Source organism: Macaca nemestrina, chromosome 6 (assembly GCF_043159975.1).
Source record: "Macaca nemestrina isolate mMacNem1 chromosome 6, mMacNem.hap1, whole genome shotgun sequence".
NCBI lineage: Eukaryota > Metazoa > Chordata > Mammalia > Primates > Cercopithecidae > Macaca > Macaca nemestrina.
The window spans coordinates 136,066,495-136,085,023 of NC_092130.1; the positions used below are offsets into that span (position 1 = coordinate 136,066,495).

An 18,529-nucleotide genomic window follows, 5' to 3' on the forward strand; every position below is an offset into this window, starting at 1 on the left:
ATCACAACGAAAGTTTCTGGACTTTATTCAGCATGAATCCAGCTGGAAACTAATATGCAACTTATATGAACATTAAATTTACAATGGTTTATTTGAAAGGAGAAATATAATGACTTGGTTTATAGAGGACTTTGTCAAGTTATAGGTAGCTTGGTTTTTCAAATTGCTGCTTTTGTCCAATTTTGCCAGTTGAAACTGGTCTTTCAGATACAGCAATGGTTTTTTTCTAAAGAAATCCTGCCAACATTAAAGAGGTTTTCTCCATTATAACTAAACTGAACAAGACAGAAAGCTTATGGGACAAACTAAAACTGGCTCTCGACCTGCAGTTGTGTCATGTTGTTTTCTGAACATTTAAAAAATGTACTTATTGAAATATATGCTTGTTCCAGCCGCCCAAAACCACAGCCGCAGTAAGGCCCAAAACCAGACAGAATATCGGGAGAGTTCCCACAAGGGACTGCCCCAAACCAACCTAAGATGGGACCAGTTGGGATTTCGAAGAAGGAAACACTAAACACCGAGTGATAAGTCCAAAGCCTTTATTAGTACTATATACATTGTGTGCTGCATTAGTCCTCATGATTGACAGGGAGAAATGAGACATTCTAACCTGTGGAACCATAGGGGAACCACAGGGGGAATCAGATATGGAGTTTATATGGGAGCTTAAGGAATTGGGGTCAGGGTTGGGGCTAGTATTTATGTGTTTAACAACATGTTTGATGTTTCAGTGTTTCAGGCAGCCTAAACAAGTTTATCCGTGCCTGGGAACACTCAAGGGCATGGCTTGGGTTCAAGTCTGTGGAAAACATGGCCCCGACACAGAGCAGTCAAAAGCACTCTGTGTTTCTGAGTCAGGAAAAAGAAAGCAGTGGGAACAACACTAATTTGAAGTATATTTACGAATGTTACCCTCCCATGAGACGATGCAATTTAAAAATAAACACCTATTTCTCAAAGAAAACTTTACAGTGCTCAGAAATAAGTATGACATCAGCACCTTGAAAATTCTGTGCAAAATATAAAAACAAGATATTATGTGCAGTAGTAATTAATAGACATACATTTCCACTGGTTATCCACTGACATATTACCAATCTGCATTGAAAATATCTGCTGAGCAGCAAATTGTACAAAGATCAGTAAAAACAGTATAGATTGGGTACCCACTGGTGTCCTGAATAAGTATGAGGAGGATTCCTAAATGTCTAGTTTAATAACCCATTTCCTTCCCTAATACTGTCCTTATTTCTAAGCTCCTACATTCAATTAAAATATATCCTTATTTATCCTTTTCTCCACACTACTTCCATTGTTTCTCAGCATGGGTATATTTAAATTCGCCCTTACTGGTGATGGCAGAGAAATGGTGTCAAAAGTTTCCAAAGATATTAATTCTAAATATTTTTTTCTCATTTTCCGTTTGGTTAATCCTCTCTTCAGTTGTCTTGTTAGCAGACTCACTCTATGGGCTCTATAGGTTCCCTCTGGCAAGCTGCCAGGTTGTAAATTGCCCTAATGGAGAGGTCCATGGGACAAGGAACTGACGAGTGCTTTCATCCAACAGCCAGGAAGCTACTGAGGTCCTCAGTCCAAGAACCTGCTAGCAAGTACATAAATCTGAAGCAGATCCTTCCCCAGCTCAGCCTCCAGAAGAGACTACCCCAACCAATGCTTTGACTGCAGCCTAAAGCAGGGAACCCACTTAAGCCATGCTTGGATTCCTCACCAACAAAAACTGAGATAATAAACGTATGTTAAGTCAATAAGTTCGAGCAATATGTTGCACAGCAATAGATAACTAACACATTTGGAGTTCTTAATTTTTACTGTTTAGTTTTTCTAGTTTTCAAATTTATATATATATTTTTTCACAAATCTGCAGTGACTTTTTAATAGTTTCCAATTCTATATGGAATTTTTCCATCTTTTATCTCCTTGAATACAGTCTTAAAGTCTATCTCACAATGCAATTATTTGGTGCCCCTTTGGGTCTACTGTTTCTCCCAGTTTTCATTCCATCTTTCTCCTTCTGTATCCAGGATATGTGGAGATACTGTATTTGAAAAAGTACCCAAATAATTTGAGGCCTAGGAAAATATTCTTCCTCCAGGCTTGTATCTTTCAGGTTCCTAAGGGCATTAGAAACCTAAGGTCACCTTAATCTACTTCCAAAATCTCACAATTTACTAAGCCACCTTGATGATTTGATTTTAAACTACACTCAATGTGAATGGTCTACTTCTGTTTCACCATTATCCCTAGGATGCTGTCCTTCAGGGTCTCTAACCAAAAATTTCTACCGGAGTCACAACCTTGGAGGTCCTATACTTTTAACTTTCGTCCATCTAGTCTCCCAAGATATTAAAACACTACACGTTTTCAGCCTCTTCTTGGCTAACAAATCCCCCCCTCCAGAGCAAAAGGAGGCCCAATAGCAAGTTCAACTTTTGGGATTTCCATTTTATTTAATACATCAGCCTGGCAATTAATCATCACCTTTCCAACACATTCAAGCAGATGTTTGTTGTGATCTGTAATCAGGTGTTAGACCAGGAAGACTGAACCAAATAATCTAGCATAAAGTAGAAATTGAAAGCAGAAGTTCAAGAGTTTTTGTTGTTGTCTGTTCTTTGGTAAGTCACCTCACAGCTTATTAGCCAGCCTGTGTTTGAACCACTATTTGGGCACCTTCTCTATTCTAATAAAGCCTCATCCCTGCACAAGCATCCTAACCATTTTTCTCAAATGGAGATAGGGGTGCTATAAACAACCCAATTTAGTCTAGAAAGGGAAACTAAATATTTTGTGTAACATCCAAATACTTTCTGGTTGCCAATTTTGGTTCTAGAGAAATGGACAAAATTTCTCCCAACCTCAGGCCAGGCACAGTAGCTCACACCTATAATCCCAGCACTTTGGGAGACCAGGTAGGCGGCTCACTTGAGGTCAGGAGTTCACGACCAGCCTGGCCAACATGGTGAAACCCCATTTACTAAAAATACAAAAATTAGCCGGACATGATGGCTCCCAACTACTCGGGAGGCTGAGGCAGGAGAACTGCTTGAACCCAGGAGGTGGAGGCTGCAGTGAGCCAAAATCCAAAGTACTTGAGCCTGGGCAACAGAGCCAGACTCAGTACTTTAAAGAAAAAAAAAAAAAATTCTCCCAACTTCATAAGTAAACTGCCTAAACAAATCAAGATTCATTTTACCATTCATTTAGCAGAAGAGTAAGGTACCAGAAGTTCATGTATTTCGCCAGATAACTTTATCACCCTCCAACCCAAAGACTAGAGGTTTTAATTATCTCAAATGAACTTGAATTCTTTGGAACTTATGATTATCATAATATCTCTTGTTAGAAAAGTGAGATTTCTAAAGCCTAGTAAGTAATCATAAAGGTAAAATTTTGCCACTAATAATGCAAGTTCTTAACAGCTGTCTTGGCCTCACAGGTCATAAACTAACAGCCTCAGTAACAAAATATTTAATAGAAATTAGTAGACAGGTCCAATGATGTGGGCCAAGAGAGGAGAAATGAGAAGTGGTAGGAACTGTGGCCAATTGGAGAGAGTATGCATGTCTAAAGGGACTCAGAGCAGGTAATTCCAGCCCCTGTATATTGTTAACATGTAAGAACATAAACCCAGAGTTGCCAGATCTTCCAGTTTTTCAAGAGAATCTGGAATAATGAATGTTCTATGATTCTCTTGTTAAATATTGGCAATTAATTAAAAAACAAACAAAAGACATTGCATAGGGTAACAATGAATGGCACAAACAAAGCTCAATTATCTCTGATGCTCCTTTCAGTTTTAAATCCTGCTCACCTTGTTTATTAGTACTATTAATAATGACTCAGAGAAAACTCTTGAGAGTCTTAAAAAGATCCTAATGAAAGTGCTCATAACATAAATATTATAAATAAAAGTCAGGTTTCACATGAACTGGAGACACGAAGAAATACTTTGTAAGTAGCTAAACCTCATGTAAGCTTTCATTTTCCTAAGGTTAAGGTAGCTTTTAGTAATTCAAACCAAGAATTAAAATCAAAACTAAAAATCTAGCTAGTTCATTTATAAAGCTTATTGACCATTTGGGTGCATATTGCTGCAGTATATATTTCTACAGTATGAATAAGGCCATCATAATATTAAACCTCAGACTTCTGCACAAACTATTATAGAAGACTCAAAAGCCAGTTTCAAGTGTCAAACGCTATTTATAAAAAATGTTACAAAGTGAAATGTGCAATTCTATTGGATGACAAAGAATACAAAAGACAATCAAAATCTGAAACAGAATTCAGTATTTCCCACAGAGGAAAAGAACAGAACTGTGATTGAGAAATGGAGATTAATCTGTACTAAAAAGAATGGCTTACAGCCCGGGTCTCCAACCCGATATAAGCCATAATCACAGATACGTTTATTTGCACAGTAGCTGTTGCCGAATTTCAGTCTACCATGTGCTTATTATTCACCAAAATAGTAATCATATCTATACCTTTGAAATATTACCTATAAATTCTTGCTCCTTATGGAATCTCTTAATCTTCCCTGATTATTTTTTATTGCTATTGTTGTTTGTCTTTACAAAATCTCCTTACCAAACTTTGGGGAACAAAGGCCTTTCAGGTTGAAAAATTCAAACTGTCCAATCAAGTATTGGCCAATATTAATGTTGTAAACCTGTAGGTCTCTTTATATCTATTCTCAATATTCTCCATGGCACTTTTTCTCACTAGTGCCTTGCTCTTTTCTTTCTCCTGCCTCTATCCAAAGCCACAATGTTACCAATTTCTCTAATAATTTTTACAATTATCCTACCTAAACATGTTTTATGTAAATTAACCTTACCTTTTATTTAATGTAAGCATTACACAACGTACACTAGAACTTAATATAAAGTGCAACGGGCATAGTAATTTTAACTATATTCGTTGTCTTAGTATATTTGGGCTACAATAACAAAATTCCATGAACTGAACAGCTTATAAACAGCAGAAATTTGTTTCTCACAGTTCTGGAGGCTAGAAAGTCCAAGATCAAGGCACCAGCAGATTCAGTGTTTGGTGAGGATCATAGATCCTCAGTGTTTGGTCTGGCTCATAGATGGTGCCTTCTCACCATGTTCTCACAGGGTGTAAGGGATGAAAAAATTCCCTTGGGTCTATTTTATAAGGGCACTAATTCCATTCATGAAGGTGCTGCCCTGCTCCAGTCACCTTCCAAAAGGCCTTACCTCCTAATACTATAGTCATGGGGATTAGGATTTCAATGTAAATTTTTGAAAAACCCAAATATTAAGACCTAGGTACTGGTCTATTAAAATATCTCATTAAAAAATCTAAAGCCCTCTTGTCTAGTATCTAAGTTTTCCATTTCCAGAGATGAGTAAGCTAAAATACATGTATAATGAAACTTACATAAATTTCTTTAAATAACATTTTCTTAAATAACAAATGTAATCATGAAATGCTTTTTCAAATATAATTTCATAATGAATTTGCTTATAATTAAGTGGAATTTGATACATGTTGATGGTTCCATATTAGAGTCCACTCAACTAGTTTCTTAAAATACTTTCTGATTATAAAAATAATGTTCTCACATTCTGGGGGGTAATTATGAAAATCAGATAATTAGAGGGAAAAATTGAGCATAATCTTAATCACACAGTCTGTTTAGTTATAATGCTGATGCTTATCATTCAGATATAAAACACAAAGTTGAAACCAAACTAAATTTGAATGTGCTTACAAATATATTTAAATCCATGGAATTTGATAAAATCATCTAGGGAGAGTATGGTTAAACAAAAATGGAGTTTAGAAAAGAAAAAAAAAAGTACATCAATATTTGAAGAAAAGTGAGAGGAAGAACAGCAAAGAGAAATATGACAGAATAGCCAATGAGATAGAAGGCAAACCAAGAACATGTTTCACTGAAGGCAATAAAAAGACTACTTTAAGAACGAAGGAGTGGTCAACCATGCAAAATGTGTCAGACCTTACTGAGTACAATACAGAAAACTGTCCAGTGGATTTTGCTATGTAGGGACTAATGGCTACCCATTTGATAAGCAGTTTCAGAAGAACCCAAATCAGATTGGTTATATACACCTCATGAGAATCAGCTGAAAAATTATTGGCTTTAATGAACAACTTAAATTGGTCTGATCTTTTACAAAATAAATATATAGCTATCAGTATCACCTATATAAAGCCACTTTTAAAAACTATAAAGTATAAAATTGGAAAGAAAATCCATTTCCAACTATACAAAAATATAGGCATACATAGGAAATGCATGGAGATAAAAGAAACTCTAAACTTTGCTGAGAAATAAAAGATGTAAATACGCCAGGTACAGTGGCTCACACCTGTAATCCCAGCACTTTGGGAGGCCGAGGTGGGTGGATCACCTGAGGTCAGGAGTTCAAGACTAGCCTAACCAACATGGTGAAACACCATCTCTATTAAATACAAAAAATTATCCAGGCATGATGGTGCATGCCTGTAATTAATCCCAGCTACTTGGGAGGCTGAGGCAGGAGAGTCGCTTCAACCCAGGACATGGAGGTGATAGTGAGCCGAGACTGTGCCATTGCACTTTAGCCTGGGCAACAAGAGCAAAAACTCTGTTTCAAAAAAAAAAGCAAGTAAATAAGAAGATATACCAGATCTTAAACTAAAAAGGTTGACTACCTTAAATTCATTAATTCACATCCATTCAACCAACATTTATTGATTTCTTACTTCTATGAATCTAGGCACTTGGAATGGATTAGCAAATAAAGCATGTAAAGTTCAAAGCTTAATTTGATTTCAATGGGGTTATCCCTTATGTTTCACCATTATACTGTCCTATTAATATCTATCTTTTCTTTTAAAACCAAGATTGAGAATTCTATCAAAGCCTTCTTTCTCCTTTGAACAACTAATGTTCTGTATTAGCATTACTTCCTAACATTAGTCCATTACTGAATTGATTTTCTACCCTGCTGTAGTGGGTTCTTCTGTTTGTTTTGAGACAGAGTCTTGCTCTGTCGCCCAGGCTGGAGTGCAGTGGCACAATCTCGGTTCACTGCAAACTCTGCCTCCCGGGTTCCAGCAATTCTTGCGCCTCAGCCTCCGGAGTAGCTGGGATTACAGACATGCACCATCAGGCCAGGCTAATTTTTGTATTTTTAGTAGAGATGGGGTTTTGCCATGTTGCCCAGGCTGGTCTCAAACTCCTGGACTCAAGTGATCCACCCACTTTGGCCTCCCGAAGTGTTGGAATTACAGGCGTGAGTCAGTGCACCCGGCTGCAGGGGGTTCTTTTAATTACTGAATTCAGTATGTTAGTATTTTATTTGGGATTTCTGCATTTATATTAAAATATGCATTTAATAGCTCAATAACTCAATTTGTCTTATCAGTTAGCAATACACAAATGCAATTATTTTTAAATCAATAAAAGGTAACTAAAATTAAATCTTTCAGTGACGAATTTCAGCAGAGTAAGAGATCTAATAACAGGCTGACATAAAAAATATTTGTCTCAAAAATCAATGTATTTAATAGGTGACAGTTACAAATCTCATTACTGTTCCTTCAGTAAAATTTATTCCCAAAGTTCTCAATCAAGTATGTTTTTTCAGTTTTCCAACAGCTGTGCTTTTTCTTCTTTTGGACTATTCAGTAGAAAGTGAACTATCTGAAGTAGAACATCATCATTAAAACCCTTCACATCATTATCCTCAATTGTTTCATAAAGAGGCTTACTTTGTGTACCCCAACATATATTTTTACGAGGGTTATTTTGATCAGCTTGTGTAGTCAGTGCCAAAGTATTTAGCTGGTAGCAGAAAAAGGAAAAGTATTTTCCATCTGTGATCACAGCCTGGGAGACAAAAGGTCGAGTAACATCTGCTTCACTCCAGAATCCTGTAGAAGAAAGTTATGCTGAAATTTACGTACAGAATATATCTTGCCCAAACAAAACAAACACATTAGACATTAGAGGGTATCAAATACCTCCTACAACTTAGATACTTTATGTAACAAAATCCCTGAAGACCTCAAAGTTTCCTTATCATCTCCATTCTAACCCTATATTTCATTTCTGCACAAATAATATTTTCCTCCCTTCTAGTATCCTCAATCTCATGATTAATCTTTTTCAACAATGTCAGCCTTATTTGCTTCATCTAAGAGCAGCAAGCTCTATCTATGCAGATGACTTCTACATCTGGTACTATGTCATTACCCAACCACCAAGCAGTAACTTTATTTCTCCACACGTATCTTACGTCATCTTTAATGGAGATGGCAAATGAATAATACTGTTAACATACAGAATTAATTTTATTGTGAAAGGAAGTTCTTTATCTTTCAAAAATAAACAGTGCCATTCTACCATCTTCAAGAAAGTTACTTCTTACTTATGTCTAACTCCGTCTACTCCTACTCCCACTTTCTCTATTCAATTCTGTTATAGAAATCTAAGTCGATTTTGAGTACAACGTTAAAATACATATATACTTTAAAAAAAAAACATGTATTATATTACTTCAGGTTTTAGAATACAATCCAAACGCCCCACAATGAGCTCTAATAGTCCTGTAAGATATAGCCTTTGGCTTCTGCTATGTCCTTCTACATCATTCTCCTTGTCCCACTCTTCATTACCCTTCATGTTGTTCCTAAATATTTCAGGCCTGTTTCCACCTCAGGGACTTTTTTACTTGCTGCTCCTTTTGCCTGGAAGTGTCTTCCTCCAGATTTGTGCACAGGCAGCTCCTCGCCATTCAGGTCTTAGGAGAAGTCATTTTTAGAGACCTCCCCTGAATGACTTTTATAAAATAAATTCTTCTCCATACCTCATTTATACCTGCCCCCCTACAAATCATTCTATTCTTTATGCTAAAGTATTTTCCCCATAGTATTACCACTAGTTATAAATATTACATGCTTATTATCTTTTACCACTGCCCCCCTACCCCACTATAATATAAGCTCTAAGAAAGCAGGATGTTTCACTCAACACTGCATCTTGAACAGCAGTTACTGTTTACTGAATGAACAATCTCCTAATTCAAATCCTGGATATAACCTTTAAAGAAATTATATAGGATAGCCATTGATTTAATATAAGTATTTAATCCACAAAATCATTACCTTTTCTACCTTCTGAAAGCTATTATCATCTAGAAAGGGTTGACTTAGTTGGCTACAGTCTTTAAAATGCGTGCAAAAGTACATTCACACAGGAGATGGTCAAAGTAAAAGATAAAAACAATCACCTCAGTGTCAGATTTCAACTGTATAGTATTTAAACATGGATTTTAAAACAACTGTACTTTGGGCCAACGTAAAAGTTTAAAGATGTTAAGATTCAACCTATGTTTCAACCCAAAGAAAACAATTTTAACCATTATATTCTTAGAATGTTACAAATATCTTCAAAGAAAATGCTATAAAATTAGTTTTTACCTTGATACATAGCTTGTGCTCCAGTCCAAGCAAAAAGGCTTGCAATAGCATTAGCTCTAAAAACAACTTCTATCTGATCAGCACAGTTTTGTCTCAAAAGTCTTTCCCTTCTTAATTTGTTAGGTAACAGATGAAACTGGGTGTGACCGTAACAGCAAGGATCTGCAGTTTTTGAGCCTGAAAAGCAAAGAAAAACGTTTCAGATGAAACAAACATGTAGAACATCTGGAGCACATGTTTTAGTATTTGCGCTTTTTTTCCTTCTTTATACATCATATTCTCAGTACTCTAAATACATAAGTAGGAATATTAATATACTTATATATCGTATGGATCATAATAAAATTAAATTTCACAGAAAAGCATAATTTCTCAATCTGCTAGCTATCATAAAGCCCATCAAAACAAGGAAGAAGTTGAAAGAATATATAGAAAAGTTATTTAAAATTTCTATTATCTGTTTTCTCAAATCCTTTAGTCACGATTAGCTATGGTTGTCTCCTTGTCATATTAACCAAGAGGATACAACTACTTCAAGACTCTAAAAACTTATTTAATGAAATAATTACACACTTTGCTCCTAATTTTTAAAAATTATTTTTACACTACTTTTCTAAGTAAAAAAAAAAATAAGTAGCAACATTTCATGAAATGCTGACATTCTTGATCTTAGTGGTAAAGTCTTTTCAACAAAGTGTTCCTTGCAGGTCACTACCTAAGACCGCAGTGACTGAGAAGAGGCTGATAAAATAGGTCTGGAGGGCTAGTATAAAACCTTCTTAAGACTTCTTCACATTGGGTAGGAATTAACAAAGGAAGAAAAAATGACAAAATAAGCTGCACGAGGGACGGCAGACATCAGGCATTATGAATTTGTGAATTCCTGATCTTACCACCATCCATGGCGCAAATAGAACACTTAAAAAAGTCAACAGCTATCTCAAGTCCAGTTCTAAAAGTTTTTACTTTTAAAAAAACACAAATTTATTTTTCTATCTAATAAGTCAACAAAGCCTATTTTCTAAAGTTAAATACTGCTATTTCGGTAGAAACAAGTAAAATTTCAAATAACAAACAACATTTTCTTTCCAGTGTTTATGCATGTTGCAGTAACCTGAGATTATGAATTATATTGCTCATGGACTATGTAAACCTCTCGGTAATCAAGAATTAATTCCTCATTGTAGTCAATACTCCAAATTCGCATAGGACACTTTGAGATTATGAATTATATTGCTCACGGACTATGTAAACCTCTCGGTAATCAAGAATTAACTCTTCATTGTAGTCAATACTCCAAATTCGCATAGGACACTTTGAACACATTTATAGTATAATATGTCAAAAGAGAAACTTACCAACAAATATACGGTTTTCATACTGCCGTTTGAATAACGGAAGTTTGTCTGGTTTACATTTTATAGTGGGGATTTCTATAGGAACAGAATAATCCAATGGCACAAACTTAAAGAAAAAGAAAAGACATACTAAATTCACAGCAACATTAGTATGTATTTTACTCACACTCATTAGATTTAAAAATCTTAAAATGAGGTGGTTTCACAAAATGATTTGATAATACTATCATTGAATGATGGGCTAAATCCAGTAAGCCACCTGTTTTTACAGGTAAAGTTTTACTGGAAGACAGCCCACACAAACTCATTTATAAATTGTGTATGGCACTCTGCACTGTAAGAGCAGAGCTGAACACTTGCAACAGAGATTTACAGCCTGTACAGCCTAAAATATTAACTATCCAGATCTTTACAGAAAAAGTATGTCAACCCTGACACGAAAGCACAGACAATACTCAAAATATACTTTCTTCCAAAAGAACTGCAAATATGTAAAATGGCCCAGCTGATAAGTGTTAAACTTCCTTGGTTTATGACTAGCTAGTGCAGTCTAGTAAATTACAATCATAAACTATTTCAGAATTTTTATATTAAGAGAAACATACAGATCTGTATGGTCCGGCAAAATGACACCTTAACCTGTTTTTGTTAAAATGATTATCTGACCTTTATGGTGTATACCGTAGCAGATTACATAAGCTAAAAAGATTTTTGAGATGTGATGTCTTCAAAAAGGAAACTTGAAAGGCAAGAGATCCATCTGAAACATTTTATTCTACTATTACTTAACCTGCCTATGACAGATCCTACGTGAGAGATCAACAGATACATAATCACAAAAAATCCTTACCTCTGCGAGTTGCTTGGATATTCGAACCTGGTTGTTTGGTTTATCATCTATCTGGTATCGCAAGTTATCAATTCGACCTTTTCGATGACCACGAGGAATAATTTCTTCACCACGCACCCAGTAAAAATGAACTGGGCGTCTATAATCTATCAAAAAGATATTCAAAATTTTTTTCATCTGATCATCTAAATAAATTTGGTTACTATTAGAACACTAAAGAGCACTAACTTAGCAAATGATAACTTAAGAATGATGGAAGTAAGAGTCTGGGTTATGTGACAATTTAACTATTATGACTTAAATATAACATTCAAACTTTTGTCTATTTGTGCCATCATTACTCTGAACATTAACCAAAGAGATTTCTCATTAGGAGTAATAAAAGAAAATAAGACTAACAAGAGTATCATTCACCGTAAACAAAAATAGGACTATTTTATGAACTACCAATTCAATTTTCACAATAACTCCCAAAGGTATGTATACTTTTCATTATCTCCATTTTATAGAAGAGGAACCTAGGTCTTGACAAAGTTAAATAGGTTTTCTAGGCCATCCATCAGGAGTAGTCTAAGTTCATGACGCTTTCCTCAAGACTTCTTTCTCAACTGGAGAAGGGAAAAAACATCATGTACACAGCAAAGCTAGGTTGAGCACACATCTACAGTCCTAACATTACTTCAATATTAAGACATCCACTTCGTAGAAGATATAAAATGATGAATACGTCAAAAACAATAATTTTTAAAATTATCTATATGTTAATTACTTTCATGTCCGCCCTGAGCGGTTACACAGAAGCTGCTGATGGTTTACTAGGAACTTGGAACGGGGGTTTGAAGTTTGACCCCCCACCCCGCGCCAATCTATTAGCTATAGGGTCCTCAGGCAGACACATTTAACGTTTCTATGCCTCAGTTTGTTACATTTTGGTCTTTTTTGCATTTACCAAAACATTGCTACCTATCGTGAACGGTTATTGTGAGGATTAATAAGTTGGCACACATAAAATTTAGAACAGGGCCTAGCACATACTCAGTAAACGTTAGGTATCTTAGTTAATATTTCATTTAATCTTCGCAATTCTACGACGAAGAACCACTACCGTAAAATGCGAAAAATTAAGCAAAAAAGAAGTTACTAAAGAAAAAGAAAAGGCACACTAAATTTAAAATTAAGCTAAAAAGAATACTACTCAGTCGTGTGACACACCGTCACACAGCTTTCTGGTGGAACAGCCAAAAGGAAACCTGGCCCGCCCCACTCTCTTAAGTGGCGTTTTTCTTCATCACCACTGCTCTTCCATTCGGCTTAACCCTCACAAAGTAGAGTCCAGGACTGGAATCCTAGAGAGCTCAGGCTACCAGAGTTGAAGAGCTGGTAGGTGTTAGCGCAGCCACAAACACGTAGTCTCTAGATTCCTAACGCAGTGACTGTTACAAAACTAGGTCACCCCAGATAGGAACGAAAGAACTAGGAAAACAAGAACGAAGCAGAGAGAAAGAAATGACGAGGGGTAGATCTGCGGCGGAGTAACCCAGTATAATCCCCATTTCTCCCTTCCGCCCTGGGGGATCCAAGGCTCACCGAGGGCGGCAGCGGCCAGGGCAGGGTTGTGTGGGCTGAGGAGGCCCACGAGGGTTGCCACCAGCTGATCCAGGAAGGGCAAAGATATGACCTCGCTCTCCTCGTAACGGTGCACGCGCCGTTTACGCCGCAGGTAAAAGTGCTCCTGCAGCAGGCAGTCGCAGGCGACGGCACGCAGCGCCGCGAGGTCCAGCGCGGGTTCGGGTTCGGGCTCGGGCTCGGGCTCCGCGGGGGTCGGCGGCAGACCTGACAGGAACACGGTCTTGGTGAAGTACTGGTACCAGCGGTCAGCGTTCAGCGCGAAGGTCTGCGGGTAAACCATGTACTTCATAAACTGCATCTTGGTGAGAATTCGCAGCTTCTCGTCTACCGACTCCGCAGCGTGCACCGTCGCCTGCCAGCGTTCGATTCGCCGCAGCCGTGCCGCCTTGCTGTCGGCTGTCATGGAGGCCACAATCGGCGGGTACTGCGCGACGGGGGTCGCCGCGACATCTTGGCAGGTCGTTTCTGTAGCCGTGGCGGCGGCATTAGCCGCGGTGTGCAATGAAAGGCTCGGACCGCGAAGCATAGGCCTCCACCACCTGGCCGCCGCCATCTTTACCCGCGGTTCCGGACCCAGAGGTCGACTTAAACAATTGTCCCTCTCTTGCTGTAGGGGCCAATAGGAAAGCGTAATCTGAGCCAGTCTAGGAAAGGCAGAGTCTCGGTGGGCGTGAGTTATGTTGCGTCATTCATGGTTTAGCCAATCATATAACTTCTCCTGTCGCGGTTTCCTGCGTTTGTAGATGGAAGGAAGAGCTTGTGTGTTTAGGCATTACGCTGGTGGGAGATGCTGCCACCTAGGTTACTTGTAGGACCCTATAGGGCAACCTCCCTTTCCAGGAACGGTTTGGGAACATCTTGCAGGAAAATGGCAGGCCCTTGGTTAAACGTATTGGCTTCATTTGTGTGTCTCACAACACTTCTTTTCAGTTTTAGTTCTAGGAATAGAAACTTATTTTTGGAAATACATTACTAGCATGTTTTTCAGTATACTTGATTATGTTTAAAAATTATGCAAGCATCACTCGTGACCTACTACTAATCTTTGGGAAAATAATTCTATATATTTATCTGTGCTTAAATACAGATAATTTGTTTAATGATATTTATTTTGAAAGAGGGGCGTATTTTTACTTGGATTTAACTGGGGAAGACAGAAAAAGGAAATAAAACTATTAAAGAATTGTGTTTAAAAAGGGACTGATTTAATTTTTAATATTAAGCAACAAATCAATACCTGTGCATAATGGGTGCTCAGTAAATATATGCTAAAAAAAATCACCAAAATCTCATCTTATTTTGGGTAATCTAATTTATTGATTCACTCTTCTATAATTAGGAACTAGAATACTAATTTGGATTTATTGTAATAATTCTTTAGAGTATTAAAACCCAAATGTCTTGTAGCTAAAAAGAATTTATAACTATATTTTTAAGTCAAAACAGATGGTACGGTTTAACTTTGAAACTACAAGTCTATTAAACTGACCTTTAGAAGTAAAATACAATACTTCAGTTTCATTAATAATATCTTCAGTGAGAAGTTGCTAATGGAATCTAAAATATCCATTCTACGTTATTAACAAAAGGAGGACATGAAGACTTGAGATCTTTAAAACCGGTATTTAATATTTAAAGAGTAAAAGTGAGGTACTCAATGTTATCTAAGTCGAACTGACAGGTTTTCGTGTAAATAAGTAATAAATACGCTGCTTGAGAATGTACCATAGAAATCCTAGGTTGATATTTTTTAAGTACTTATAGTATTACAGCATTGATTTTAGGATTAGAAATTAGAGCTAGAGACCAATTAACACCAAAAGACATAATCCTGTCAGAAAGTGCCTTTATGGCTTTTTGTGAGTGAATCAAAATAACTTCAATTTATTCAATACTTACTGATTATCAACATTATGAACCAAGGAATGAGGCTGTGGGAAAGAAAGTATACTTAATGAAGGGTGGAGCAGTCTGGGCCAGAGGAAAGGTCGAGTAAGACTAGCAATGAACAGAACAGCCTATCTATGAGAAAGGACTGAGTCAGAGCCGTGGAAAGAAGGCTATCTAATATGGTCCAAAGATTTTATGTTACACACAAGGAAACAGACATAAAGCCAAAGTAATATAGCATGGTAGGGGCAGTATTGAGACTGGAACCCAGGCTGCTGGCCTCTCAGTCAGTTTAACTTAATGGATTTTATTGAGTGTCTTTTATATGTTAGGCAGTGATCCAAGTGCTCAGGATAGTTAATGAACCAAGCAAACAAAAGTTTACACTCTAACAGGGAGACAGACAATAAAATATAATCGTAGTAAATTATATGATGTGTTAGAAGGGGATAAGCACACAGGGGAAAAAAAAACAGCTGGAGAAGTGAAGATCATCAGAGCAGTGTATTTGATGGGGGTGGGGGGCAGGTGAGGAGTGTTGTTTGCAATGCTTATTGAAAGGAAAACATTCATCTAGCAACGGTTTGAAGGAAGTGAGGAGTGAACCATACCAGTATCAGTGAACGCTGTTCTAGAAAGAGCAGCTAGTATAGGGCCGTGAGATGGAAACATGCCTGATGCGTTCAAGACTTAGGTAATTGGCCAGTGTGGTTGAAAGGAATGATGGGTGGGCAACATAGTAGGAAATGGGGCTAGAAAGGAAAAGAGCCAGAAACTAAAGGCTCCTGAAGGCAATTGCTAGGATTAAGACTGGAGAGCCATTGGAGGGTTCTACTCAGAAGACCGTCATGGTGTGACTTAGGTTTTTAAAAGAATTTCTCAGCATATTAGTTGGCTTGGGCTTCCACAACAAAATGCTACATACTGGGTGACTTGAACACCAGACATTTATTTTCTTATGTTCTGGAAGCTAGAAGTCCAAGATGAGCATGCCAATATGATCAGAATCTGGTGAGGGCTTTCTTCCTGACTTGCAGACAGCTACCTTCTCCTTGTGTCCTCATAGGGTGAAGAGAAAACAACCTCTTTGGTGTTTCTTCTCATAAGGGCCCTTGCCTTGTGACCTCATTAAATCTGAGTTAGTTCCATAATGTCCCTATCTCACATTAGGGGTCAGGGTTTCAGCATATGAATTTAGTGGGGAGACAATCCAGTCCATTGCATTGTAGCTGATTTGGAAATAAAGATTGTGGCAGGTCAAATTTGGAAGAGGGAAACCAGTTAGCAGACAGTTGGCCATATTTTAGGCAAGGACTTATTGTGGCTTAAAGGGGTAATAGCAGTGGAGACAGTGGGAAGCAATGAGAAAAAGATGATTCGAGAAAGACTCTAAAATTTGGGATCTGAGCAGTCGGATGAGGGAAAAAGGCCCATGGACACAGTGTGTTTACCTTTTTGTTAATCTCTCATTTTTTTAGTGGAGAGTGGCAGAGAGAGTGGGTTGAGGTTTAGAGAAGGGAATGGGAGAATTTGTAAAGCATATGCTTATCTATTTGTATATGTTTATGTTTAAATTCTCCTGGAAGAAAATTGATGTTAAGATCTTTCCTGTTAATGTTTCCATTGATCTTTGATTTAAAATATTACAATTCAAAACAGTGAAGCCATGACATTCTCCAATGCTTTTTGAACCCTCTCTACATCATTCATTCAACAGGTATTTAAGTGACTGGTGTATACCAATACTGTTCTAGGTGCAGAAAATACTGCAATAAAATAAAGGCCTTCATGGAGTTTACATGCTAATGGGTGAAGTAATCTAGCCAAATATGTCACATATACATATTCCAAATTAAATAGTACTAGGAGCCAAGAAGAAAAATGAAGCAGGAAAGGAGACTGAATAGTGTTAGACATAGGAGTTGAGTGGAATAGTTTCAATAAACTAATCACACAAGGCCTTCCTGAGAAGATGACATTTGAGTAACACTTGAAGGGGATAAAGGATAGAGCCATGTGGTGGGAGACACGTCTGGTAGGAGGGAGGAAGATTCCAGCCTGAACAAAGGCCCCAATCCTCCTCTAGCATACCTGGAAACTGGGAAGAATAGCAAGGAAGCCAGTACAGTTAAAGGTGGAATGGAACACTTTTCCAGCGATCACAATTACCTTATTCAGAAACAGGTTCTGATGAGTGGGATAATATTTGTAACCACTGTATTTTTTGGTATTGAATGTCTGTCTTGATCAATTTTAGTTGAGCATCAGACAATTCTGTTGATGTTTGAATAAGATTAAACTTTCCCGATCAACTGCAGTTTTTACCAGAGCTTTTTTACTATCAAATTGATGAGGTGAGAAGGAAACAGAAACTATTTCCTACCAACAGATGTAGTGGGAGTTGCAGCTGGTTCTTTTTGAGCATTGTTTCTTTTGCATATATTTCCTACGTAATGCAGATATCTTACCCAGTTGTATGTATAACAAATTTATGTAAAACTGAGAGCATAATGTTTTGGGGAAAGAAAGGTGCATTTTTGTGCTTGATTTGTTTTTGAAGGGTTTCTGATAGTTGGTTCGGAACTAATAGGAAGGAAGCTAAGTGTCTACATTACATGCCAGCTACTGTATTAAGAACTTCATATGTATTTAAATCTACATAACCACATAGTCACAATCACCTTTCAAAGTAAATATTATCTTCCCTCTCTCCCCCTTTTTTTGGTCTGCGAAGTCATAAAACTCTTACACATCAAGAGATGAAGATTAGCTAAAACAATTTTGAAAAAGAATAAAGTAGGAGGATCGGTCTACTTGATTTCAAGCCTTAATGTATAGCTACAGTAATCAATGGAGAGAGATAACCTTTTTGGCAAATTGTGTTGGGGCAATAGGACATCCATTGGTCAATAGGTAAATAAACTTCAATCTATCTCTTACACCTTTTGGAAAAATTAAATTAAAATGACTACAAATTTCAATGAAAGCATACAATTATTACCAAAATATAAGAGAAAAAAACTGCAGGATATAGGAATAGGCAAAGAATTCCTAGAGTTGATATCAAAAGCATAATCCATAAAAGTAAAACTTGGTAAGTTTTAACCAGCAATTGCACTCTTGGGGCATTTTTCCCAGGTAAATGAAAATTTATTTTCAAGCAAAAACCTCTTCATGATACAGCCTTATTCATTATAGCCCAACATCGGAAACAAACAAGCAGATGTTCTTGAACAATTCATGCAGTAGACCTGGATAAATCTCCAGAAAATTACACTGGCCTTGCAAAAAGCCAATACTAAAAGGTTACGTATGG

The 18,529-nt window shown here is 37.1% G+C and overlaps 1 protein-coding gene across 1 annotated transcript; it reads right to left on the reverse strand.

The window, feature by feature from the left end:
• Positions 1 to 7,544: 7,544 nt before the first annotated feature.
• LOC105487499 (mitochondrial ribosomal protein S30) lies at positions 7,545 to 13,927 on the reverse strand. The gene is made up of 5 exons (XM_011750960.3): positions 13,282 to 13,927; positions 11,695 to 11,840; positions 10,845 to 10,950; positions 9,487 to 9,663; positions 7,545 to 7,938 (listed from the first exon to the last, which is right to left on the reverse strand). The coding sequence occupies exons 1-5, from the start codon at positions 13,874 to 13,876 to the stop codon at positions 7,649 to 7,651; spliced, it is 1,314 nt and encodes a 437-aa protein (XP_011749262.2). The 5' UTR covers positions 13,877 to 13,927; the 3' UTR covers positions 7,545 to 7,648.
• Positions 13,928 to 18,529: the final 4,602 nt, after the last annotated feature.

What these genes read in the sequence shown, in the direction of transcription:
- LOC105487499 (XM_011750960.3), bottom strand. Translation starts at nt 13,876, where the DNA reads ATGGCGGCGGCCAGGTGGTGGAGGCCTATGCTTCGCGGTCCGAGCCTT. An exon ending in TATCCAAGCAACTCGCAGAG is followed by an intron (nt 10,951 to 11,694) that starts GTAAGGATTTTT and finishes TTTTTCTTTAAG; the next exon opens with TTTGTGCCATTGGATTATTC. An exon ending in TGAAAACCGTATATTTGTTG is followed by an intron (nt 9,664 to 10,844) that starts GTAAGTTTCTCT and finishes TTTGCTTTTCAG; the next exon opens with GCTCAAAAACTGCAGATCCT.